General features: G+C 42.0%; 1 protein-coding gene across 1 annotated transcript in view; it reads right to left on the bottom strand.

Moving 5' to 3' along the window:
- Positions 1 to 3,978: 3,978 nt before the first annotated feature.
- Positions 3,979 to 26,148, bottom strand: part of LOC306699222 (A-type voltage-gated potassium channel KCND2-like) — a gene marked incomplete at both ends in the record, with an annotated part of 30,709 nt that continues 8,539 nt past the window's right edge. Inside the window, 5 exons of the mRNA XM_079163765.1 lie at positions 3,979 to 4,156; positions 5,646 to 5,866; positions 6,875 to 6,973; positions 7,962 to 8,060; positions 8,523 to 8,685. Coding sequence (XP_079019891.1) covers positions 3,979 to 4,156; positions 5,646 to 5,866; positions 6,875 to 6,973; positions 7,962 to 8,060; positions 8,523 to 8,685 — 760 coding nt within the window. The remainder of the gene's footprint in view (positions 4,157 to 5,645; positions 5,867 to 6,874; positions 6,974 to 7,961; positions 8,061 to 8,522; positions 8,686 to 26,148) is intronic.

Below are 26,148 nucleotides of genomic sequence, written 5' to 3'. Positions count from 1 at the left end.
TTTAATCCGGATTGAGACAATAGTGACGTAAATACATTTTCAATTAACAGCCATCCTTTTTTCCCCAGTTGTCCATGCTGTGAATACACAGCACAGTATTTAATGATTGTGAACAGTGAGGACTCCCAGGTGACCTCCTGCTGCAGTGGAGTGATAATGAAAAGGGTGGATACTTGTCCAAGCTTTAGGTTCAGCCATTAATATTATTCACTCAGTGCAGAAGCCCTTGCCAAGAAGCGAATCAGGCATCCTGTATGTTCGGGCGGCATAGAGAGAATGAAGATACTGAACTGAACATGATGGCTTTTTAAACCTGGAGATGAGAGGCGAGCCTACACCTGCATGGGACTCTGGCAACAACACCATTTGGGAGGACTACACTGACATCGCCTTTGTAGTGGCAAACAGCTTGATTCTGTTGATCACTTCTGCTGTGGGGATTGCAGCAAATCTTTTTGTCATACTGGCAGTTTACCAGCAAAAATCCCTTCAAACTGCGATTAATGCACTGGTGGTAAATCTCGCAGTCATAGACATTCTGAGGTGTGTAATTGACTGCCCCATTCTCTTTACCATCGTCGTGACCGTGTATCAAAGAGGACATGTGGACGCGTTGATCTGTGATACCCAAGTGGCCTCTTTCTCTTTCAGCTGCTGCATCCAACTGTTGACACTGACCTGTATAAGTGCGGAGAGGTACCAGGCCATCGCCCAGCCCTTTAAAACTAGTCAAAGGCAAAGACGGATTATGGTGCAGATTCCTCTCACATGGATCTTGGCTATTCTGGTGGCATTTTTTTGTCTGATATTTATGAAGGACTCACCCGTGCATACCAAATGCAAAGGATTATGTGGAGAAACATCATCCTCCTATGACACTTTTGGACTTTACATGTTGTTCCCACTGTGGGCAGCTTGCTTTACTATAATCATTTTATTCTACGCTCGCATATTTGCCATTGTGAGATCACACAATCACAAAATATTTGACAAAGGTACTTTTCCTCTTTCAAAGACTGAAGATGAGCAGAAGAAAGAAGAAACCTTAGCTGTGGAAAATGGACCCGGAAAATCAGAGCAAAACCAGACCCTGAGCAAAAGTGTTGCATCAGAGATAACTGACTTGAAAAGAGAACAACCTCAGCCTCCTGCAATGCAGGTTCCCGTGCAGACTGATTTTAAAACAGAGCAGTCCAACTCCTGTGACACGAAAGTTGAAGCAAAACCATCAAATGGAGGCGCTGCAGCCAGTGTTAAAAGCTCGACCACAATGCCGCAGGTGTCAAGCAATTTTGACACAGAAAAGCAGCCCAAAGAGAGAGAGAAAATTGTCCAAGCGCCCTCTGAAATGAAAGAAACCACCCCCCATGCTCCCTCATCTGCACAGTTAGAAAAACACCGATCCACTTCTGTTTTACTGATTGAACTAAAACAAGCTAAGAGCGGCGCTGGAGGACAAATGCTGACTGTTGCCACAGTGGATCAAATGTCTTCATTACCTCCCGTCTCAAATAATGCCCCTGAAACAGAAGCTACAAAACAAAGTGTGCAGGTGGAAGGTGCTGTTTGCATGATGCCTTCTAAAGCAAGTAAAGAAAGAGTGCACAAAAAGAAGGAAAGTCAAATGGCGAAGCGAGCTGGCTACATCATTTTATCCTTCCTCTTATTCTGGTTACCATTGATCACAACTATCCTGATGAATTTTGTTGTTCGCGGCAACAACAATACAACGGTAAATATTTGTCAGGTAAGGATGCATTTTTTCTGGCATTTTGTATGCATGTGTGCTATTCCTTATAAATCAAACTGAGCCAAAGGTTTAAAAGCTCTTTTTTATAGATTGATAGCCGCCACACAAAGTTATCTAAGTTTCATTTTTTATTTTCTGTGATTTCTTTCAGATCAATCTGGACATGGACATTCTGTCCGTCTCTGTCGCCTGCATCACATCTTTGAGTGACCCTATAATATATGCTGCAGTGAACCCTCAGTTTCAGACAGAGTTTTATAGGATTAAAAACAAGTTTGTGTCCATGTTCAATAAGAAATGATCATACTATACTTCCATCTACTTTTGAGTGGCACTAGACCAAATTCAACATTCACCATGTACCGAAACATTAAAATGGTTAACGTTTGTCTAGTCAGTGTTAAAATATGAACTAAATTATACCCCAGACGACAAAGTGTGAATTTTTATTGCGGTATAATATTTTATATGCTGCTGCATTATCTTAGATTATGTGCAGGATGACTTTGCAGCGGTTACTTAACACTGCAGAGCAGAGGCGCTGCATGCTGCCAGAAACAGCCTGGACTGAAGCAATCAGCACAGCAGAGGGATGCTGTCCCGGGAGTTCTCTGTCAAACAATCACCGAGGCCTGCTTGTCCGTCTCCAGAGGCTCTGCAGGCAGGACCAACCACTGGGACAAGTCAGGTCCTCACATGTCCTCCAGCATCACCTAATTATTATACCCATCTGCTTATTAGTGATGCTCTTTGAGGCAAAACATTACGAAATCCATCTAATTGTGCTGTGGTAAAAAACAACAAAAGACATGGGTCATTTAATGGATGTTTCAGTAGAGCTACAGTATTTATTCTATCCACTGCACCAAATGCACAATGTGTGATCATTTGTACCTTTTCCTTACTCCTTAAATATGTACTCAATATATGACAAGATTTGCATTTCATTAAAAGCAAAGTGTTGCAGAATTTACATCATAACATACCAGCCTCATTGTGTTTCCTTCCATCAATCTCAATTTTACTGATAAACCAACAAGAAGACATACTTTTAATAAAACAGAATTCTGCAATGACAGCATGCAAATCCTTAATTCAACCAGTAAACAGACAGAAATAGTATGCCAACAACTGTAAACTAAATCTAGAAATAAGAGGAGCCAACTTCAAATGCAGTCGATAAAGTTCTAACTGAGATATTTACAATATGAAAAATGTACAAAATGGCCCTTAAACACAGTGAAATCTACCAAGTCTCGCTTATTATAATTAATATTATAATTTAAGAGCAACTCAATGGAATTGATGTTCAACACTCTTTCATATGGTTTTCCAGGTCAATACTATGTTTCAACATTAGGGTTAGTATTAGTTAAGTGTTGCGGAGAACATTCACTTATATTTCTACTTTGTGACCTAACTAATATGTACCCTGTATAGTTCTCAATATAGATTGTTAATCAATGACGGTGGCTTTCACAAAGATCCATATCAGAATGTCAAATATGTAAGCTAACACAGATTTAGTCATTTTTGACTTTCACTTGCACATTTCACAAACATGTCAGGATGCGTAGTATACTTTACTCATCAAGCGATGACATCAACCAGTTAATGAGTCAGTTAATGAATATTCACAACAGTTATCCGTTCCAGTGGATGTATGTTTTCTAAATTTACAACAGTGAGGGGACTATTAGAAAGCAGTTAATTGAGGGGTTTTAAAACAATCTATTCATCCGGTTGATGAGTGAAGTGGATGTTTCTAATGTGTAAGTAGATGATTTAATATTCACAAAGATGGCCCTCAGTTAATGAATATGTGTGCTTTGTCATCAGAGGCCATCAAGAATGACTTTTTAACATCTGCCTTTCCTCCTTTGAATCAGAAGACAACAAATACAACTACAATACATATTCAAAAATAAAGTTTTTTTTCTCAGTATTTTTAGGCAACAACGATAACCACGCAATCCCAACGCTTCCTTGCTCTGCTGTGCTTAATGGTGCAAGATCTGCTGGTTTGCTTTTTACCTCCAAGGCAGCCGTCCACATCATTTTTAATACCATGCAGAGTTTGACATCAGATGAGATCACTACTTCAAAAAACCCCGATTTCTGCTAATCTTATAATCCCTCTAGATTATGGCAGGTTGATGCTCGGTGGTCCCTCTCCTCAGCATCTGGTGCTTCTTGAGACCAGTTAGCTGATCAGATAAGCATGACATCTACAAGGCAGATACTCGGACAATGTTGCTCTGAGAGTATGCGGTGGTGGTGGTGGAGCCGTGTCCGTCCGATGAGGTCACCACCGGTGCAGATAGGCTGACCATGGAAGGAGTGATGTAAGGTTTGTCACATTTCAAGGGCACAGTCTCATCGAGTTTGGCATTCAGGCAGGAGCGGCTGTAAAAGAAACACGGGATGAAAGAGGGTGAGAGGCTTGACCTTGTGAATTTATTACACAAAGCCTACACAGAGTTCTTCATTCTTATACTGTACAGTATGAAAGCCATGATCCAGAAATATCCACGTTCTTTGTGCCGAGTGAATATATAACGGTATTAAGTATACATATCTCAGTGTGTTTTTTTGAATGCATGTGAACACATTCAATTTCTCATTTGCTGTATTTTGCCTATTGTCCTGTTTGCATGTTAAATTTAAGATCGCACACAATAAATTTATATTTATATCACCTGTGTATTAAATCTTTCACACTAAGATTAATGGTTGTCAGTTCACCCAATTTATGAAATAGCATGTTGTCTCTCTTAAACATTGTGGTATCAAGAAGTACAGTTTAGGTTTTACAGCCCTTGCCTGTGTTCTAAGATATTGGTAAGTAAAACAAAATCCTAGTTTGGGAGAACTTGCCCTCTCACATGCAATGTGAAAACCAACGTGTTCAAAAATCACACATGCTTTGAACTGTTGTTGCTGTCCAACGAAAACCATGTATCTCCAAAATGCAAATTTGTCATTAAATAAGAAAAAACAAACTTGTCTGAAGCTTCATGAAAATGCACTTTTAGATCATTCAACCTTATACATAAGAGACTTGTCTGAATCAACATAACAGCCCTCAGTTTATCTGAAATTCTAAAAACTGAATATGGAGATAATAGTCTTGTTTATTTTTATAACACCTTTCAAGAGCAGACGGCCCAAAGTGCTTCATAGAAAAATGCCCGGCATTAAATGCAGATTGCAAGCTAACGAAATAGAAGAAACTAAACAAGAGTATTTCTAAACAAGTGTGTCCGTGGTGTCCACAGATGTTAATTCCATTGGGAGATAGTTCCACAGTTTAGGAGCTACCACCTCAAAATCACAGTTTCCTTCAGTCCTGGAGCGAGGAATAACTAACAAACGCCGATCAGTCGACATCAGAGACCTGCTGCTGCATAGTCGCCTGACTATGCAAGGCTCTAACAATGATTACAAGTAACCATTGAAAACAAAATGGGAGTCACATGAGACCTTTTGGAGAATTGGTCAAAAGCTTGGCAGCAGCATTTGGGACCACTCGTAGGCAATTTAGGGAAGTCTTGCTAAGGTAAGTGAAAAGAGAGTTGCATTAGTCAGGGGAGGAAATAAATGCATGAATAATCATTTCCAACTCAGCTCTGGACACAATGGGCCTGAGTTCTAAACTGGTAGAAACAGGAGCTAACCAAACACTTAACATGCTGATCAAGACTCAGTGATTTTTACTGGACAGCAACAATATCTTTTTTACTTCCTTATAATTGATAATTGTCTATATATCAGTGAAACGGAATCCATCACTTACTTTCTAAGCGTTGAATCAATACAGTTTTTTCTTGCCATACAATACGGCTGTTTGCATGCATATGTGTGTATTTGGTGTGAGTGAGTCGAGAGACACTACCTGTTGGCCACTGGCCTCTCTCTTATCTGTATGGTGCTGAGTTCCTGGTTGTTTGTGCTGGGCAGACTGAAGCTGCTCTTCTTCCGGTGGCGTCGAGAGCAGCACGAGCTGAGGCCGTGTGGAGACGAGGACAGCGAGGACCCACAGGACCCCGACTTGTTCATCACAGAGATCTCCATGCAGTTGGCCTGAAACGTCTGCTCGTCCACAAACTCGTGATTCTGCAGAGGGAGATGGGGGAAAATTTGGATTCAATGTTGCTCGTGAATCACTCTATTACATCGATGATTAGCTCTGCAAAATAATGAGTGAAGATGTTTCACAGTAAAGACTAAACAGACTGAACAGGATCCACAGCAAAATTGGTTAATAATTGGAAAATGAATCATTAAGGGAACAGAAATACATTGGCCCAGATGTCCATATTAAGTGCCATCTGCGAAAACATTCACAACTGTTATCCCTGTGACAAATGAGCATGACTTGAAGGTCAGACTCCACGAGGGTTTCAGGCTCAGCCAGCAGGTGGCAGAATGACACCGCACAGGATCTGATGCCATGCCTTGAATCATGCCTCCTGTTTTATACCTTCCCTCTGTCACTCACGCATCCTGTCATCTATAATGCACACTGTGAGAGCCCTGATGTAAATATGTGCGCTGCCATCTGAATGGCATGATGGAGCTTTATGGAGCTTTTCCCAGACAACCAGCAAGCCTTTCACAGGGGGAGGGACATCTTTGTGGAGGGACACTGATGTACTGCCTGTCCATGTCTCTGTACAGGATTTAGAGCTGCATGTGTAAAACTCGTACAGCTCTGAATTATAGATAGTGTAAAATGAAGTATGTTGATTTGTTTGGAGAGAATAATGTTACTGGCTGCTTGAGTCGTGTTATCTTTAGCATGTTGCTGGCGAGGGAACGCAACCTTTCCCAGTCCCATTTACAGCTATTTTTAACTTGTGCTGCATTTAAAAAAAGAATGTACATGTTAGAGCGTGGATGACAAAACTCACTTTGTTTCTATTTGCAAGACACTGCAACATGCTGGTACTACTGATAATACAACACAGACAGAAGTGATGCAATTTTTCATACGAGAACTGTTTTTACAGTGAGCTATCTATACTCTGTTACCAAGATAGTAAGAATGAAAGATGCCAAAGTGATTGTGGGTTTTTTTTCCCAGTGGACTCAGCTTTTAAGTTTTAGGAAGAAAAGTCTTACCGTGGTCTTCTCCAGGCAGTGCAGCAGGTGATTATGTTGGCTCTCAAAAGGAGGGCTGGGGGCCTTCGCCACCAGGGCTTGTCCTGCCTCCTTGCAGGCCTTCGAAGACACAGTAAAAAACAAAACAACAGTGTAGATGAGCAGGTTAAGATTCTGCATGGACACAGAATCTCAGGCAACAGCCAGGTCGGTGATGTAGTGGACAGTACGCAAAGCATTGAGGGTTGAAATGCTGATCTGTAGCACGGCAGCCAATCTACTGAGATCCTAGTGAGGTGTGGATGTTTTAGAGATGCGTAGACACAGTGGCTGGCCACAACATGTTTCACTGATAAAATTGTATTTTTGCCATTCTTTAGCTGATTTGGTGACAAGGACCAGAAACGTCAAATTAGAGGTCATTTCAGTGCAACAGCAGTGGCACACCTAGACACAGATCGAACAGATTGCACCAAACACACCACAGATTCCGGACCACGACAACACTGCACACTTTGATGGAGCTCTGCACGGCTCTGGGATGGAAGGTATGTCGTGTTAGTTAGCACTACAACCTGGATGCTCTAGAAATAACACACGGAACGCACAGCAGATTAAAAAACAGAGTTTAGAGGAGATGCAGGCCGAGCAGACAGCCTCCATAGCAGTAAGCCTTTGGTTTCCTCCTTCCCCTCCAAACCCTGTTGGACAGACATGCAGAGCTTGGTCATGAGTCAGTGTGACGGTAATGGCTGTGCTCCACCAGAAGGCAAGTGTGCCTGCCTGGCCCTCCTGCTGTATGGATAGAGAGAGAGAGAGAGAGAGAGAGAGAGAAAGAGAGAGAGAGAGATAGAGAGAGAGAGAGAGAGAGAGAGAGAGAGAGAGAGAGAGTGTTGAGGAAGCATGTCAATGCTGCAGCTGAGAAGTGTGATGTAAGAGAGAGGACGATCACACTGAAGCACTGGAATGACAGCAGCCCCTGTGTTACAGCATGAGAAGCCCCCCTCCCCCTCCCGTGTGTGGTTGCATGGCCCCCGAGCAGAGCGGCATGCAAGCATCAGTGAGGCCCCAGTCAGTCAGCCCCCAAGCCGCTGCTTGGTCTCGTTACCTCCTCCAGTGGGTCGATCAGGAGCCCATTTTGTTTGTAGCGCATATAGACATTAGTGCCTCGAATCTTCGCAGCACGGATTCTAGCAAGTCGAGATTTCTGTTTGAACAAACAGACCTCTGTTTTAGCCTCTGACGGTTTGTCTGTCTCACTAATTGACTCTGTCTCCCTCTGGCAGCCACAGTATCTAGTAGGGAGAGGCCATGCTTAACCCTACGATTAAGAAATTCTGCCTTAGCAAACAGTTTTAGGGAAGAAATGCACATATTGCTATTGAAAAGCTGCTGACACAATACTCTGAAGATCATTTGTTCAGTCATTGTCATTCTCTCGCTTATTTCTTTCTCCCACTGAAATATACTCAAGGAAGTTGAGCCCATCCAATACACACACACGCAGAAACACAATAAAAGATTAATATTCTGGAAGATAGTGTTTGCCCTGTCATTCTGTTACGTGCGGATAAGACAGGGACAGAGGAAAGAGGCAGATAGAAGCAAAATAAAGAGAGATAGAGGGGGAAAAGGAAGAGAGAGGCAGAGGGAGGGGGAGAGTCTGTACCCTCTGGGCTCGGCGTTTCTCTGCCCGCTGGCTTTGGTGGTAGATACGGCTGAAGTTTGACACTATGACAGGGACAGGCAAGGCGATGACCAGCACCCCACTCAGGGAGCATATGGACCCAAACACCTTCCCTACGATTGTTTTTGGCACCATGTCACCATACCTGAAACACAGAAAACAGACAAACACTGAGCACTGGGTGGAAAAACAAGAAGAAAAAGATATTCCTTTGAAAGAATCTGCCCTGGAGGCTCGTTTCATCATGTTAAATTGTTGTGTGTCTAATGTTATTTTTAATAGTCCTGAAATAGTCAGAGTGACCTTGGATGATTTCACAACTTCAAAAACGAAGTCACACATTTGAAGTGGGTGAGGAATAAATAGGACTTTTGTGAAGCCTGTTCTTCTTGGCCTACTTACTACATGCCATCGTGATGTTCCCCTTTTAAAACCCTGTTTCATATATAATTACACACCTGCTGGCACCGGCTAATGCTTTCACATCATGACCAAATGCGCTACATATCCCCTGTGACCTATGCTAGCCGCAAACAGCTTGTGAAAGATACAGGGAGTAGTATCACATCAAGTAAAAGCAAAAGGCGAAGGGAACAGCGTGATGCCGAACCCTGGAGAAATGGCTTAAGTGTGTGGGCTTCGACAGCCACATGTGTGTTTTGTCCTTCTTCCCACATCAATTACTTTGAATACTGAATGATACACACTAAAACCACATTACAACTATTTGTGTTCGAGATAAAGCGAAAAGCAGCTCTTTAGAAATCGTGCACGACACTGATCTAAGCACAAGCATGCAATTTTACAACATTATACAAATGTTGAGCAGGCTGGATTCAGCACGAACAGCGTAATGGTCGTACATACGTCAGATGGGACTGAATCATCCCCATTAAAGAGATTAATGTGCCTGTCTTCTATCAGGCAGTCAGACCTGTCTGGGCTCAAGGTAAAGCTAAAATCAAACTGTCTCACTTTCTTTACATTTGCCGACACGTCCGTTGCCCCTTACTTGTCACTCCGCTGATTTCAATTGTTTCGTTTGATTTATTTCGAACACATTTTTTCTTTACATTTTCATTTTTTCTAATTTCTCATTTGCATTGCTGTTAAATGCATTTCAGTGAGTACAACAGTAGGTGAACGAATCGCCGTTCATACCATCGTTCAGCACTGATTCTGTTCAGTAGTATAGCCTCATATTCGAGTGCTGCTGGTTCAAACTTCAGTTCAGTACAAACTATAGACTACACAGACAGTGTTTGGGTAAGGTCAAGGGCACGGCAGCCAACTGTGTGAGACAAAGATATCGTATCATGATTGTTTCTGTGGCATTGTGGTCTTTGAATAATCTTTTGATTAGGAAACAACATACATTCACTCAGCAACCATTGAGCGGAGCTCCACTGCTAAAAGCTACTGATTTGTTCGTGACAATAGTGAAAAGTCGGTTCAGTTTCGATGTACTAAACACCTAAATCACTTGCTTGCCAACATGCCAAGCCACATTTTGACATCCTGTTGCCACATAAAGAGGTAATTATCATTCAACATTGTGAAATAAAAAGGAAACAAACCCTGATTTCTCCAAGGCACAAACCTGCAAATTACACCCTCAAATCACTTGAACATCACCTGCATGTTCATGAATAGCCCTCTGCAGACACTTTAGGCAGCACTGGGACTTTAGTAAAAGAGAGCAAATTAATAATTCTGAGCATGTATGTTTTCCTTGTCTTCTAAACAACCCTCTATGTGCAGCGGAGGACCAGCAATCCAGAGGATTGCCAGCGGGTGAGATGAATGATCGAGACCCTAATGCGCAAATGACCTGAGAAGACCATTACCTCCTGAGAGGAAGATGAATGCAGGTAGGAAAGGACATCAGCATTGCTCAGTGGCTGTGACAGCCGCGCGTCTCTCAAGTGAGGCAGGGTAATGTGAATGTATCGCTACACGGGAGGTTGACTATTTCATAAATGAACTTGTCTAATGCCCACGGCCGTCTGCTTGAGTCATTAGCCTCAGGTTTCCATCACGTTGGGCCCAACAGCCTGAGCTTTTACAGAGCTTGGGCGGAAAGATGTAAAAGTGGACATTTTAATATCACGCTTGATGGGACTTCATGTACAACAGTTTGCTTTCAAGTTGAGTAATCTCACACAGATGTCATTAGTTTTACAGTTCATTACAGGTCAAGTCATTTTCCTATGTAATCACTGATGAAGCCTGACAGCAGGTGTCAATTATAGATTGCGGATGTACTGTTAAAAGCCTATTAAGAGATCCACATAAAAAATGCAGGACAGCTTTTTCTCACGTAAACGGGATTGCTCAAGTGTGTTTTATTCCAATGGGAGGAGCAGCAACATGCTGCTGGATGTGAAAATAATTCCAATCTGTAGGATACAATATATTGAGGTTCGTTCTCTTGAAAGCAAAGCATAGTAGTGGGGCAGGTGGAAAAAAAGAAAGGAGCAAGCGCACTCTGGAAGAGAAACACTAACAGTGATGGATTGTTCATATGGGGGAAGCTGAGATACACAAAGCTCTGCCTCCTGGATGACGGCAGAGGCAGGAATTAGCAGCAACGAGAGATTAAAGTAATGTTCCTGCTTTGTTCTTGTTGTCTCCGACTACCAGGTGCCCACGTTTGCTACCCCAAGCAGACATGGGTGAGACACGAAGATGGATGGCCAGATCCTTATCCACCCTGCAGAGGAGGAAGAGGAGTGTCGGAATGACTGAGTATCAATTCCCCAGTTTCATCCACCTGAAACCATACTGCGCTCGTACCAGCACCGGTCTTAAAAACAGCGCATTGTGTAGAATTGTCCTACAGTGAGATGACAGCATTGCAGATGAAGCCCAGCGAGCTGAGAGAGAGGGAAACTGAGGGCTCGCATCAGACGGTGTGGGAGAAATGTCAGACTAAAAGGACTATTTGAATTCCAGTAAACGGGGATGAATGTCCCCGCCTGGCTCGGATAATAGACCAATCAAACATTCATGAGTCCCTGTATCAACCCGCGTGGCAGAGTTTGTGCGGTTGACCTTAAGAGCGGTGTGGTATTCCATCAGGAGGTGCTCTGAGACAGATTTCTGTACATGACCTCACCACCGCACAGCAAGCGTCGACACCCAAAAAACATGGACACGCCTGGATACAGAAACTCACCCAGCCACGAGATTATGCACTTGTTTGTTTCTATTTCTGTGTGTGTGTGTGTGTGTGTGTGTGAAAAGGCCTTTAATTTGACATCTAGTTAAACCAATCCCCCTTCCTAAAAAAGCAATCTTGTTCCTTGATTGTCTTCCAGAACCCTGTGTTTGAAATCTGACTGCCATCTGGTTCGTGGGAAGCGAGAGAGAGAAAGAAACGCAAGATATCTGGATGACTTTACAGACACGTCATTTGTTTATTTCTCTTCTCAGAGACGGGGCAGATCTTTTTTTCTAAAATCAAACAAAATGAAATGAAATCTTTTTCAGATAAAATGAGTCTAAATTGTAAAACTCTGACCCGTTCTGATCACTTGCAGCACTGCGTCTGCTGCGCAGAAATAAACTGACCTATCAAAGAGTTTGGGGTTGGCAGGAGAAAGGCAACACTTGCATGAAAACCCCTCTTGTTTGAGCACAGGCTTAAGTTTCTGATGTAATCATAGAGGTCCCACCAACTCAGACGCCAGCTGAGTTCATAGCCAACAGCTTAGCAGTGCTGACAATTAGGATCCAAGAAGGATTGTGGTAGATCTTTCGGCTGAGAGGGCTTTGTCACCAGTGTTAAAATCCAATCATCCACCGGCACCTTTGTCATGGTACTTCTAGCTTCCACTTCCTGGGTTTTACGATGAAACTAACTTGCCTCCTGCGGATGTGACTATAGTAAAAGGCAATAATAAAAGCAAAAGGGAATGAATGGCCTCACAGCACTAGATTCGACTGATGTGAGCAATGAAGGTCAAAGTGTTCAAATGAAGAAACCCTGTGATAGAGAAACTGGAGCTGCTGAACTGTGTGGCACCGTTCTATTAAATCCGTCATGGTAAAGACATTGAATCTCATCAAACCGCACTTTGATCTACTCCACTTTGATATTTCAATGAGAAGCAAAGGAATTAAACTAATTTGATTAATACATTAAGCATTTTGATTCATGCGCTGATAAGAATCAAGCTGAATTAAGCACACTGTCCTATCTCATGCATGATCTATATCCGTTGCTTCATGCCAATAATTGCTGAGGGGCCTGCTATCTGATAATCTGAATCTCAAATAAATTTCAAATCTCACCTTCTTCCATGAGATTGGTTTTAAATTCACATCTCACTCTGCGTTTGCCCCTTATTATCCGCAAGCAACTGCCCCGGGGCATCTGCTGTGGGTGTTGAGTGACGGTGAACTTACTATGAAATGCTCTTTGAGATGCTCAAACAACACAGTCATTTGAAAATGCACTTTACTGTGAAAAACACCCGTCAAGGTTAACCGCTTTTAGTCCAACACAGGATTAGCATTTTTGTTATCATGTCAAAAAGATGAGATTGATAAATTCCAAATATGCTCTCTGCTTCGAGTGTCATCGGAATGTCTTTGATAATTCGGTGAATGCTCGATTTTCTATTTGACCTTCACCGACCATCCCGTCCCTCCCTATCGGTGCTTCCTGAGGTAATTCACTCGCTCAGTTTCACAGTTCAATGGTTTCTACAGGACAGACAAGCCCTCCAAACCTGTGAGACCAAAACCTGTCAATTATCCTGAAACTCCGATACTGTCACTGACTGTACCAATCAAAAGTTGATAATGACAGAGAGAGGCATTAAAAAGGCGAGAGGACACCGGGAGAGTGGCAAGGTCGGGAAGTATCGGATATCCTTAAAGTGGTAAAATGTCCTGCGGCCGTGATGTGAAATGTAAAGCTACAGCAGAAGGCCAAAGACTGTCAGAGAGGGCACAACATTAAATGTTATCCGAGGACCTGACACAGAAGTGATGAAGTCGTACACTGACCAACCAAGATATGCTCCGTTTTTTTTTACAAGTCGTGACAAGGAGCAAATGGAGCAAGGCTCCATGACAATACGGTTCTCTGTTTCTTCTCCACAAGGCTGAAAGAGCACAAAATTCATCCTTGCTGACAGTTAAATAATAGATGTACCAGAAAAAAAGTAATTTTCCCCCCAAACTCCATCATGCTCACACAACTACGAATCCAAAATCTCAAAGAAATGGATTATGCTGCCTGCATGTCACACAGGCATACTAACTTGAGTGACAGGGAGATATAAATGTTCTGGGATGTATTTGTGAAGACCACAAGATTTATGGAGTACTGCAGGAGAGGTCTTGAGGGTGGTTATGTCATATTAAGAGCTCTCATAAAAAATTGAGTGTGTAAAAACAAGACAGGAAAGGCTATATGATCGTTCTTTTCTGTGCCGATAGGCATCGTGAATCTGACCGCAGAGTATAAGGAAAGAGAAATGCAGCAAACAGACTGCTGCATTTACAGGTAAACGAGGGTAAGTGAAGCTAGTTGAAAAAAGGAAAACGCACTCTCGTGTAACATAAATCTATATTATTGATGAAGCAAATGTAAATCTGTTTTGTAGTTTGGTCAGCATGTTAAAATATTAACAACATTCTGTATTTATCCATCTACACAATAAACAGACTAAAATTCTTTGTAATGCCAGAGAGACTGGAAGCATCACTGGTGGCTTTCACCCTGCAGGAATTTTTCAATGCAGTGGCCCAGCTATACACTGCAATGCAATCCTTGGGGGAGATACACCAGGTTTCAAGAATCAGAAGCACAATAAATGAACATGATCTCCAACATGATCCCTAAACACCACGTATCATTCCTGATGTTCAGCACTGCATCTCTGGCTGCAGCCCGGGAGCACAACATCCCAAACGCTGCCTCTCTTGGGTTTGGACACCAAAGACTGATGGGATTAAGAGTGTGTGGGCCGATAGGACTCTGCTCCGATGCTATCCCTCAGATATACATCATTATAAAAGGGGGGAATCCCAAAGGCGCTGGGATTAGCCTGCTGGATTTTCACTGCAGGTGATAAGGGAAAGAAGGAGAGGCTGGCAGAACTACACAACATAACGGCGAGATGGGAAAGCAGAGATAGGAGGGAGCCAGAAGACTGCACTGCCTGGTGTAATACGTGCGGAAAAACAGAGCACTGGAGTATGAGTAACTGTGAACAATAGCTACAGGGAAGGACAACTTTAAGATAGGTGAACATCGTCAACTCTCTGGGCAAAAATGCACACACTACATTGCTCTGACTGGATGTTGAAATGCAGCATAATCGAAGTGCGGAGCAGATGTGAGAGATTGTTTTTCATGCTTTCCACAATCCAGCTGAGATCCAGTCTCTGCAGATTTGTGAAAGGCGATGGGTAGAGCTGAAGGTTAGCATGTGAAGGAAATAGTTTGCGCATGGCTGCATGCCAGTGGGTGTTAATGCATTGTAAATGAAGACTTTATGATGCAGCAGTGTCAATGTGGCTTTGATCTTCCAGCTGAAGGTTCTGCGTGAAAACTCAGAAACTACACAGAACCAATAAAGGCTGGTGAAATTCCTCTTTTTTTCCTAACAGCGCAGACACAGATAAACCATATAGAATAATCCCCCACGTATAGCTCTGGCAAAGGCACCTCATCTCTCTCTCGCTCACATATCAAACATGTATTCCCTCAGCCCTCCAAATCCCAGCTTAACCCTCACCCCACGAAACCAGGCGGCTAGTTATCATCGCGGCTTTGACATTAGCATGCACGCCCTCTCTCATTTGGGAGATCTTCTTAAGAGTCAGGGATGATAAAAAGCTTTCCTCTCTACCGCTCTTCCATTCCTGACTTTGACTCACCCTTCCTCTGCCTGGACCTGCCTGCCTCTAACTATGAGATGGAGATGAAACGCTTCATTCTCTTTCTTTTTCTCCTCCTTTTCTATTATCGTGCAGTGCTATGGCACAGCCCTGCTTGACATTTTCTTTTCTTATGCTCTTCTCCAGTCTACACCTGCTGACACTTGAGAAACAACTGCTGTCCGACGCAAAAAAGCAGCCCTATTCCAATGCTTTTATGTGCCAAGTCACCTCTACTTCAGCTCCTCGTGGTCATGATTACAACCAATTCCTAACGGAGTTTTCTTTTAATTACAAGATGAATGGCTGTTCTATATTAATAGAAGTTTTACGAGGGTTAAGTGTCCACATGGACCCATAAAAATAGCTTGCTATCCTGCAAACAGCAAATGTGAGAGTAATAATAAAAATCAGGGGAGGTCTGCATGAAGCAAGTCTTCCACCACATGGTGAAACTCGGTAAACTGACACAAACATTGCTCAAAGTCTAATTTGTCGTTCTATGTTTAGATTTCTGACCATCTTCCTCACAATACGTTAGAAAGCCAGAGGCTAAAATGATATTCCCACAACGTCAGTACAATACTTTGATAATGCAATTACACTGCTTCGTGGCTGAACGGGGAGGGCAAAGGAACATGAAAGACGGGTTGGAAGCACGATGGAGCGCCAGTGCTACGGATTATGAGAGAACGTGATAATAAAATGAAATCATCAGACACTCAAGTGATTATGCTAATTAACTCATTCAGTATTCATCATAGGTTAATCTGCACGCGGGGGCGAGAGTGGTGGCATTTTCTTGAACACAGAAAGCTTTGATCAAGCAGGTGGCAAGATACCCCACCTCTGGTGAAGGCCTAAGGTGGGGTTAAAAGTGAAAACGCAAAAAAATATAAGATAAGTATATGTTTTATTATGTTCTGCAATGGCAAATTCCTCCTCACAAAGACACAATGGGCCAAACTGGCGTCTTACTGGTGCATACTTAAGGACGTGTGCATATGGTCACTAGTATTGACCAGATGAGATTTCAAATTGACCCCTGTGACCTTTGTTGTGTGTTAACGTGATGGAGAAGAGGAAAAACGCAACATGTCTTGCGGATTAGAGCCTCTGTGTTGGAAAGGAGAACCGGTCCAGGAGCCTCATTACACTGACAGCAGATTAGTGCTCCGCGGCACCAGAGCAGACGGTGCAAGATTAACTTTGATGTGCGATTCCACACAGAGCAGCCGCTGGATATCAGCTCCCTCCACCAAATGGCCCCTTAACTCTGAGTTTGCAGCGTGTGCATTCATGAGTTACAGTATCTAAAAATCGACACTTTAAACGGAAGAACAGAGTCACCAGAGTTTGGGCTCAGTGAAATTGTGCTCCTGGTAATATCACACCTACCGTAAAGAAACAGGTGTGAGCTGTATTTACTGATTATGTTTGGTATAAATGTATTAGGCTCTCCACCAATTTTATATATGAAGATTAGTTTCCTCATAGTGACGAGTATTCAGCTTGTAAAAACAGATGTATAATGTGTTCTGGAGAAGCTTTGTCAAGTGTAACAAAATGACCCATGACGCTATCATAGCAGTGTCAGAGTCATCTCTGCTCGGAGTCTTCAAATTCAAAGCATAAGGCCTCAGCTACAAACTAAAAGTTTGAAAGAAGGCATTTAACGGTCAGGGAGGGTTTAGTGAAAGACGCTTTTGAGTTGAAATTTTGGAATTCATCACACTATGGAAACAAGTAAGGACTCAGCCTCTATGTTTCTTTTTGACAACTCCATTTTTAAATTGTCTCTCACATGCCCGAACGTTATGGAAATGCAATAATAAATTGCTAAAGCACTCGTCTAATCTGTTAACTGTCTACACTTTTACATTAAATGTAAAAAAATAATAATTGAAAATGCCCATCAGACCTGAAGTCTGATGTCTTGACCAACAGCTAAAAACAGAAAGGTTATTTAATTGCCAATTATAGAAGACAAAGAAAGGCAGCACTTCCTCTCATTTGAGAAGACAGAACCTGTGAATACTTTGATATCAAAACTGAGCTCACTGGTCAACAGATCCATGTCTCAGACAGATGAGCAAACACCACCCACTGATGAAGAAGAACGAGCTAGTCAGTTGACTTTATATTGGGATTGCCAGTCAAACCACTATTCTATCTAAGTCAAGAATGAATTGATTGATTGACTATCATTCTGCAGCCTCTGTGCAGATCAATATTACTATAAAAGATTAAAAAAGTAATGCTCAGCAGACCAAATATACTTCTAGAATTTGGAGGAAAGGAGAAAGTTTAAGGATAATACATGTTGGGGGTAAATGATCGATTTTCTTTATGCTCAACACCAGAAAACTTTTTAGATTCTGTTTGAGTTGCAACTTTAAATTGTCTGTATCAGCTTTTTACACCAAACAGCTGCAGCCTCTTATCTTCACGCTTGCTTCCTATACATGCAAAACGACACACTAATGCTGGATAGTTGTGCCTCATATGGGATACTGCAAGTAGATATGAGCTCAATGCATAAATGGCCTCAGATTACTTGTCATACCAGTGGATAAAAACATTTAAAATTCCTCAGAGTGTCTTTGAAACAAACATCAAGGTACAAATTCCAGCCGTTTAAAAAAAAAAACCATCTGCAAGTTCAAAGGAATATTTCAAACTCTCACAGTAAATCTGAGGGGAATAGCGGAGGTTGGGATGAGAAAGAAAGACTGGTGAAGCGTAAAAATGTACTGAGCGGTCTTTCAGAGAGTGTGGACAGCAGCCAGACTGGCGACAGCAGCGAGCCCAGATAACAGCAAGTACCAGGAACCAGCGAGAACCTGTGGGGAAGTATTGGGAAGAGCTACATCTCTTCTAACAGCTGCTGACTGGCCCCTGGGGCAGAGCGGAGCTGCTAGCTGCAGCCATATCCACCATCTCCCCAACTGCACCACGCTTCTTTGTGCGCATGGGGACATCATTACTTTTTCCATTTCACTCCACGAGACTTCTCCTGTCAAATCAAAAAATGACATGAAAAATAATAACTCGGGGCCATGGGTGGAACAACAACGACGCAACCGAAAGGTCATTTTACCGATGAAAATTGGTCTTGCAGCCACACAATCTATCAGTCATCAAGGCGTTTATAGCTGTGTCTGCTTTCACAGCAGGGGGCGGCTGAAGCCTGAATTAAACTGATCCTGGGCCAGCGGGAGAAAGCATGTGTACTTAATGACACAACTCCCCATTATTTTTAACGTCAGCGTCTTCGTCACTGCAGAGGACAGGCCTCCTGATGAATAATGATGTTAACACTCTGAAGACAGGCGGTGTAACGGCACAGTTTTGGCACCGCAGCACATGCGACAGGCGGCGCATTTGAATGTACCGTTAACAAATCGTGACTGAATTAAGGTTACTCATTTTAATCACACTACAGCACACCCTCCCTCCCACTATCCCATGGGGTTGCTATATTTAAGCACTTTTTCATTTCTTCTCCTTTTTTTGGTCTTGGCTGATGGCAAGGCAATTGCTTTGTGGGATGTCTGCCCTTGAAGAATCAGACAACAGAAGGAGATATTTTTACATACTGTAGATGTGGAGTGAGAGCAAGCTGTATCAAATTGACTGTGTAGTGTTGAGAAACCAAATCACAGGCGCTTTTTTGCCTGCCTCCTTCAGCTTTTATTTGTCTTTTATTTCTCTTTTTTTAAATGTTTCCCCTCCAAAACAGAAGCGATGTTGGTTTTGTACCTGCACTCTAAGATTAGCAGTCTGTCCCGGGGGAGGGGGAAAGAGTTGGAACGTTTGTCTCCCACCTCTCCCATTCATTTGCCCGCTTTCTAATTGGACTACTCCATCTGTTGAGGTCTACAAATTGTCTTCTGGGGATGCTACAGCTAAAACATCCTATGAAACACACAAATACCTCAGGGACAGTCTACTTGGAGCGCTGCCAAACCAGACGCCGAAAGACTAGTTTGTGTATGGGTGCGTGTTCCTGTGTGTCGTGATGTACCGTATAATCAGATGTCCAGCGGTATATACATGGTGGAGATAAGTAGAACCCTGCTGAACCCTGATTTAAAGCTCGCAAGATTGGCTGTTTGGAAAATAAATCTACCACACAGCAGATCTGTCGGTAGTGAGTGACACAGTTTAATAAGAATTATTATTTCACAACATGACAATGTTGATAAGTTCCCGAAATATACTGTCAGTAGTATCGACTGGATGTCACACACACATCTGATAAATGTTTCTTCTCTGCGGTCCCCAAAGACAAGATTTTTAGATCCTGAAAAATGGAAACGTTTTTTGATTATCTTCCAATTCCTACTTGGAGTCGTTAATGATATGGGAAAATGTATTCCATGCGCTTGCCACTCTTTACATCCCATTGACTGGGAGTTGAATACTCAGGAGCGAGCAGTGGGATGTGTGACAGTGTATTTGTGGTGATGATTACAGCCCATTAACTTTGATGGATGCCATTTCATAGAGAAGACGATAGGAGTTGGAACGGCAGAGACACAGCTTGTTTTTCTGTCACCAACATGTGTACACGAAAGTGTGCAGAAGAGTCCCGAGGTGTAAACCGTAGAGCAAAGTCCATGCAAAATTGATTTTTGGATCCGAATGAGACCACTTCACCTTTGGAGGTAATTGAATGTCACATTAGAGAGGCTGACGCTGGATCTGCATGAGTCCCCTGTGACTTCCAGAGGACAGTAAGGACCCGAGGATCAAACATCACCACATATGCTAACAGCATTTCCATTGGGAATATAGTGTCTGTTTCACTGCACACAAAGCATGTCTGCATGTGCAGGTAAATGAGACTAAGCTGGATGTGAAAATGATTGCAAGATCCGGCTTTGTTAATGCTAACTGTCTGAGCTATTTTCTTCTCTGTCCAACTCACTCGCTTGTCTTTGCCTTTCGGCCCAAATGTGTGGCTTAGTCAAAATGAGACACACTCTGTTTTTCTGTGGCCGTTATGTAAAGATAAGGCCATGCATGCCAGAAATCTAACTCTAAAGCTCCTCCGCAGGGATTACGGACAATTGGCTAAGGGGAAAAATAAAAAATAATAATCAACTGTTTACGGTTTTGCGCTAATACCTTGAAAAAGAAACGAAAATCCCCGCATGGAAATGCAATCCTTAAGCATTTGAGATACTCCTGAGTAGGACGCCTGCAGAGAGACACACAGGCAGGAAATCCGTTAGGTGGGAGCAGAACCCAGACTTCAATAACACCGAGGCGAACATATCAATCTACAGCAACTATTGTCCATTCCATTCTGAATAAAGCTTCTAAATTGTTGCCATTTTTAAGTCAATAAAATTCAACCAATACAGTATCAGAAGGCATTGACAGGAAAAGATTAGGATTTGTCATTTGAATGCTTCGTTATGCTTACCTGGTCTGACCTTGTTAGTTGGTTGCCTAACTTACCCCTTGAAGTGTGTATTCACTACTTGCATGTAGACTTTAAAAAAAAAAGTACCTGAACTGAATACACAATGAGGATTTTTTTACATTTTCATAAACGGCTTGCGAGGATCTGGCCAGTGGTGGAAGAAGTACTACTTAATATAAATACTATATCAAATAGTTCTTTCAAAACTTTCCTTCAGCCACATGTACTTTAAAATAGCAAAATAACTATGAATTATTCTATGGATAATTTAAAATGCTGGTTAGAATGCAATGATGTATCATCATCATTGCATTCTAACCAGCATGGTTAATGTGAGCCTATTTTATAAATGTTTCATATACTGCTGGGTAGTTAAATATAGACTAGTGCATCATTATGTTATTTGTTGATCAGATATTTTGTATGCTAAATCTATATTTTCAAAATGACTACAGCTGTCAAATAATTGCAGTGGAGTAAAAAGAAATGTCCTTCTGAAATGTAGTGAGGTCAAAGTATAAAGCAGCATAAAGTAATAATACTCAAATAAAGTCCAAGAACCTCAGATTGTACATAAGTACAACAGTTGAGTAAATATATCTAGTTAGTTTCCACGCCAAGATTCTGCTCTGTGACACAATGGTAAAACAGCTAATGTGAAGCTACACAATGACAGCAAACTGAGCCCTGACATGATATATTTTAGCAGTGATTTAAAAATGAGCTGTGGTAGTACAAATCTAAAATGAAAGACAGCCGGTGTGATTGAAGAGCAAGAAGTAGCAGGTCTTGTCATTTTTAGACTTCATCATACAGTTACCTTGGCAGACTGTTACTACTGACAGTAGTTAAAACTGCAGTCCTGCTAGGCTGTACTTATTGTAGGCACAGGGGTGCTTAGAGCTAAATGTAATTGTCAGCATTCCAACACGGTCACAATGCTAACGTGCTGCTTTTAGCAGGTATAATGTTCACCATATTCAACCTTCTAAATTTACTGTGTTATCCTGTAAATATCTGCTAATTGGCAATAAATACAAAGTATAGCTGAGGCTGATTCGAATGTCATTAGCAGGCTACAGCAGGCATCTGGTCATATGCCAAGAAAATTGACAAATTGGAATTTTGACCTGATGATGGCACGAGATGAAAAATGAATGGTTCATCAGTAGCTGGAAGGGTGCACTCAGTAGAATACAGGGTCTGTTTCAGAAAGCAGATTTAACAAAGTCTGAGCCAAACTAAAACTAAAAGTTGACTAAAACTCTGAGTTGTTGGTTACAGAACAGCTGATCAGAGTTGGTCACTCAGTGAGTTAAGTTTGTGTGATGAATAAAAAAATCCATCGTCAACGTCGCTCTGATACCACGATTCACCGTGGTGGATGTAGAGGTATTGACACATATAAGATATATATGGACTGTGCATATTGATCTTTAAAAAAAGAGTCAGAGCGGGGGAAAGTGTCAATAAATGAATACAATAACGTTTTATTCTGTGCTGACTGTATATTAGGCTGTAGCCTGAATTACATTTAAAATATATTCGTTCAGCTGTAATCTGACGGGGACAAGACACAGGAGACGGCAACTGAAGATGAAACATATAGTTGAAGATTAAAAAAAAGAAATAGATCAATAGACATAAGAGAACTGATTGTAAGCTCACAATCTGATCCAGTAATCGTGTGTTTGGTGATTTAAAGGTTAAAACGTCGTAGATTTCAAACAACAGACATCTATTTGGCTTTATTTCAGCTACTTCAACAAATGTTAAACACAGGCACTGAAATGCTGTTAAAACTCATTCAGACCATACTCATCCTTTTTAACAACTCACTTTCAAACTATTTTGCAGCTGCTCACTCCGAAATATTAACATATAATCTCCAATATTATAGGAATTATGTTCCATCGGTGACAGCTCACATAAACTGCGTGCACAGAGCGTTATATATTGATATAAAAGAGATTTCATTCTGAGCCGAGGGTGACTCGACGCTGTGTAATATCTGAATGTGAGTGCAAAAAAAACGCTGGTCATACAGTGAACCTCTGCTAATTAATGCACTTCGATACAGACGGAATCAATGAGGAAATAAAGCAGCGTGTCTGGCTCGGTAAGAGGGAGGAGACAGAGAGTAACGCAGGGCTTGTTAAGAAAAACCTGCCGGCGGGCAGGTTAGGTTGACAGAGTCAGTTACCATGGTAACTGTTTAAGTTACCTCCCTTTCTGGAGTTTTTCCATCATCTCAAGGTTAACTAGCTCAAGAGTTTTTACTAAACCTCTTCTCTGGAACAGGGCCCAGATCTCTGCCAGGTACGTGTTCCACGTCCACAGCGGTATTATGTGATTGAAAAAAAAGACAAAATTGGCAAAAACAAAAGTGAGCCGCAGAGCAGCGGACGTGTGTGTACTGGTAGTTATGAGCTGTCCATTCCGTCAGCTGTTAGCCAAGCATCGTAAACTGTTATCAAAAAGACATTACATTACGCATTACAAGCACCGCCAATTGGTGTTTGAAGTGGTATACACTTCCTGTCACCTAGGTGGGCGTGGTCACGACGAGATCGCCTCCCCGGCCCATGACCGTACCTGGTTTGGAAGTGTTCCTCCTGACCAAAATAATTACAATTCATTGTGAAGGGAACAATAATTTCTGCACTAACTTTTAAGGTAAGCCGTCCAACAGTTGCGGAGACATTTCCCTTAAAACTGCAAATGCCAACCTCATCTTGGCACTAGAGGAAAAGTCAGTGGATCACCAAAGTCAGGAGGCCATTTTCATGATACCCATTCATGTTACCCATTCTCTGGCTGTCACTGATTTCTGCTCCAAATTTAATGGAAATGTATTCAATAGTTGTGGAGATATATATCAGTCTGCACCAAAGTGGTGGCTCAACCATGCAGACAGAACCACGCTGCTAGCATGGCAAGAAATAAACTACTGTCTGTTTATGCAGAAACCCTGAAAAATACTGTGGTTTATCACCGTGGGGTAGTAAATTATGCTGAAATACAGACAAAAGACAGACACTGATATGTGAAGCCTTCAACCTGCCATGTGACTGCTCTGAATTTACAGGTGCCGGGCACAATAAAAGCATCATCATCATTTCCCTTTGTGAAGATTTAATGCTCAATCCCCGTTGAGACTGTGGCAGTAAAGTGTTGATTTAATACTGTGGTAATTCTTTAAGACCATAGTTTGTAGTAATTCAATTGCATCATATTGTTCTGCGTGATTGCAATTTTGACTATCTCTGTAACAAGAACCAACAGCTAAAAAAAAATGCACTTTTCAAAAGCTTCTAGTCATTGCATAGCTATTGTATTTAAATACTTTATATCGTACAGGCTTTATATAGATATAGCAGAAACATAAACATACTTAATATTTCTCTTTTTAAGATCTCTCTCGCAATCAGCTGGAGGTGTCTGAAAGTCTGAATTTGACATAAAATAATAGCACTATACAACCGTCACGTAATATGTCATCAATCCATCTGCGACCGCAGGAAGACAGTTAAAGAAAAGGAAAATAGTCACTGGTACACCTGTACATGAGAAATTAGTTTGAGGTGAAAGAGAAAAATAACGCCCTGGAGCACATGCCCTGTTTAGTTTCAGTTTGACCAAATGACCTACATTAGGTGATATATTTAGCTATTTATAGGAGCTGGGGCAGGCAGGAAACAGCTGCCATGCGTCAGGATGACAGGCTGACATCCCTCATCTCAGCAGGACCTCCCTGCCAGGCAGACAGGAGGAAGCTCTTTATACCTTATCTGAAATGGGACATAACCTCTTATCATTCATACTGCATACAGAAACTAATAATCTATGGAGCCTGTGGCAAAGACTCAACAACGAAAGTGGGTTAACAGTGGCGAGTGCTATATGGGCAGCTTGATTCGAGGCCGCACTTTTCCGCTTCACAGAGATGTGTATGCTGCCTTTACAGCAAACTGTGGGTTTCATTCAAGTAGGATCAGTATTGATCATGAGGAGCTTTTATTGTGGTATCCTGGCGCTGTAAACTGGCACAAGATGCCTCAGCTCTAACAAAAATGAGACGATTCATCAGCAGTGAAACAGTGCTTTAAGCCGACAAACGGGCTGAATCAATATTCATGACTCTGCTGTGAAGCGGCTCACGTTCACGTATTATGAATGGGCTGCAAACCAAGTTTCAATTAATATGTTAGCATCAAAGTTTCACCGCTCTCTCTGAAACTGATGACAAGCCTTCTGTTTGTCTTCGGTACATGAAAGTCTCCATCGATTCCAACGCTCTTACAGGATACTAGACTGTGGTTGGTGTTAACATTACACACCATTATACGATGAAAGTGTGACACCGTCGAATGTACCGTATGCTACACCGCATCTAAGTGTAGATACTTTAAAACTAAGGCAACTGTCAAAGTAATGGATTTCTCTCATTTCACCGCAGTTCATTTTAAAACCGTATCTAGTGATATCCTATCACTCTTCAGATGAGGTGTTGGACCAGCAGAAGTTACATCACTCTTTAAATTCTGTTTCGTTCACACAGCAGACTGGTGATTGCTTTTAGCTATAATCTCTGAATCTCTGATGATCACAGATGTTGGCTTGTTGGCTGAGGGGCGTTTTTGATAAAGAGACAAATGTCAGGGGGAGGGATACTCACATTCTGGCATTATAAAAGCTGGCATCGTTTCAAGATATTGTGTTTGCTATGCTGCCCCATGCGCCTGGAAAAAAAAAATCGGTTTAAAGTGCAATTCACCCCTCCCAAACTCCTCATAGTGACGGGTGGGAGTATCATCACCGCCCTCATAAGTTTCTGTTCCTACATCTGTGCTGCAAAGAGTGATTTCAAGGTCAGAAAAGGGGCAAAGGCTGGATTTGGTCTGGGAAATGCAGTATAATGAATGTTAGTTAAATGTATACCATAGTGACAGTGGCATCTAAAAATAAAAGGAACAACTGTTTCTCCCTCAACCAGCACTCATTACATGCCAATGCAGGGAGTAGTGTACTGTTCAGACAGGCATAGCGGACATAAAAAACGTTACAGCTCTGTGTGAAAAACAAACGGCAATCTGTTCTTTTAATGGCGTTTAGCTTCAGTGTTACACAGAAGTAACAAATGCAAGGCCAGTGACTTGCATATGTTTAACTCTACAATTTATTACAGTGATTTTATTTTTTCACAATGCTAATGTGACCATGTGGGAATTATTCATACCAATTCATTTCTCCATTGTTTCAACACCACGATGAGTT

The sequence above is a fragment of the Pholis gunnellus genome (assembly GCF_910591455.1).
Source record: "Pholis gunnellus genome assembly, chromosome: 7".
In the NCBI taxonomy this organism is placed as follows: domain Eukaryota; kingdom Metazoa; phylum Chordata; class Actinopteri; order Perciformes; family Pholidae; genus Pholis; species Pholis gunnellus.
Note: the sequence above shows the minus strand (reverse complement) of the source record. Positions and strands in the feature narration are given on the sequence as shown.